Source organism: Cannabis sativa, chromosome 9 (assembly GCF_029168945.1).
Source record: "Cannabis sativa cultivar Pink pepper isolate KNU-18-1 chromosome 9, ASM2916894v1, whole genome shotgun sequence".
Classification (NCBI taxonomy): Eukaryota; Viridiplantae; Streptophyta; class Magnoliopsida; order Rosales; family Cannabaceae; genus Cannabis; species Cannabis sativa.
The window spans coordinates 40,603,034-40,604,955 of record NC_083609.1 but is presented as its reverse complement, the minus strand read 5'-3'; the positions used below and the strand labels follow the sequence as shown (position 1 = coordinate 40,604,955).

General features: G+C 39.2%; 1 protein-coding gene across 1 annotated transcript; it reads left to right on the top strand.

Annotated features, from left to right (window-relative positions):
- The first annotated feature begins 440 nt into the window (after window positions 1-440).
- LOC115720986 (uncharacterized) lies at window positions 441-1,589 on the top strand. The gene has a single exon (XM_061104878.1). It carries the CDS (start codon window positions 441-443, stop codon window positions 1,587-1,589), a length of 1,149 nt encoding a protein of 382 aa, XP_060960861.1.
- The last annotated feature ends 333 nt before the right edge of the window (window positions 1,590-1,922 follow it).

The following is a 1,922-nucleotide window of genomic DNA, read 5'->3' as shown; positions in this document are numbered from 1 at the left end:
CCAAGCATCAAATTCATTGGGGAGATTGGGAGAAGCTTTGCAAGGACAAATGGACCGGGGGTATGGGTTTTAAAGACTTGGAAGATTTCAATCAAGCTCTTTTAGCAAAGCAAGCGTGGAAATTGGTTACAAATCCCAATAGCTTGTTTGCTCAAGTAATGAAGGCTCTCTACTTTCCAAGTTCAGAATTTTTTGAAGCAAGAAAAGGTACTGGGTGCTCTAATGTATGGCAGGGAATCCTTTGGGGCCGAGAGCTTTTGTTGAAAGGAACTAGATGGCGTGTGAATGATGGGCGTAAAGTTCGGATAAATGAGGATAGATGGATTCCTAGAGGTCCCCCTTTTACTCTCTGAACTCCTGCTGAGGTTCCTCCCAACTCTTTGGTGGAAACATTAATCAATGAGGCCGGGGATTGGAAGTTAGATGCACTTGAGGAAAAGATGAACAAGGATGACATTCCTTGGATATTGGGGATACAGACAATGCGAGACTGCGGAGAAGATGAACTTATTTGGAATCCAACAATTGATGGGGAGTATACGGTGGCCAGCGGTTATCGAATGAAGCAAAGTGAGAAAGAAGGTGCTGAAACGTCAAACAAATCGATAACCAAAGGGTGGTGGACTGCAGTTTGGCATTCAAATTTAACTCCAAAAATAAAGAACTTTATATGGAGAGTTTGCCATAATTGGGTTCCCTCTAAGACTGAGCTTGCAAAGAGAGGTATCAAATTGGATAGAACTTGTACTGGCTGCTGGAATCAGATTGAAACAATCAGTCACGCTATATGGCAATGTCCTCGGCTTAAGTATGTTTGGAAAGAGACGGGGCTTTGGCATCTCTTTCCTAAAAGTCTTGGACTGATGTCGGATTTGATGGAGTTTCTCATGTTTATGAAAAACAAATGCTCTAATCAGGATTTTGAAAGATTTTTGGGCATGAGTTGGATGGTGTGGAGCCAACGAAATAATCGAATCTTCCAAAATAAGAATCCCCCTCTGAAGAGCTGGACACCTTGGGCTCTTGACTTTGTTAACCATGCTCTCACAAAGGCCACTGACATCAAGGATAAGAAGAGGGATAAAAGTGTGATCAGATGGAAGGCTCCTCCGAAAGGCTCTTTTTTGATCAACTGTGATGCAGCACTAAGTCCAGATCAGATGGGGAGCGGAATTGTTGCTGTCATCAGAGATTTTAAGGGCAATTTGGTTGCGGCTGAGGTTAAATACCATAATGGTTATGTGTCGGTTCTTATGGCTAAATGTATGGCTCTCAGATTGGGCCTTTATCTGAGCCACAAGATGAACACAAATCCATTTTACCTCACATCTGACAATCTAACTGCTATCAACCATCTGCTTTCCAGGAAGGCTTCTCGAACGGATTGGGGGCTGCAATTGAAGGATATACTCTGTTCTCACTTGTTAGATGACTGTATTGAGATTAGATATGTTAGTAGAGATAGCAATAGAGTTGCTCATTCCTTAGCTAGGTGGGCTTTTAAGCTCAAAAGTAATTCTTTTTGGTCAGAGGTTTTACCCTCTTGTGCTGCTGCCATTTTAGATGCAGAGAAGTCTGGCCTTGTGTAGTGTTTTTGTTTTTGAATAAAATACATTCCTTTCAAAAAAAAAAAATAAGATTGATAATTAAGCAATAAGATGGATATTTACTATTTTAAAATTCAAATTACACTAATATCTTGAATTAAATTTAAAAAATATTAAATTAATTCATAATGATATTTAGAATTGAATTAGGAATAGAAAATCTATAAGTACAAAACTACACAAAAAATCGGAAGTTAATTCCATGAAAAAACATGAAAAATCGAAGAAAAACGAAAAAATTGTGAGCTGTACGGACAGTTTTCGCGATCGCAGGAAAATTTCAGCACAGCTCCGTTTTTTTTTTTTTCGAATCTT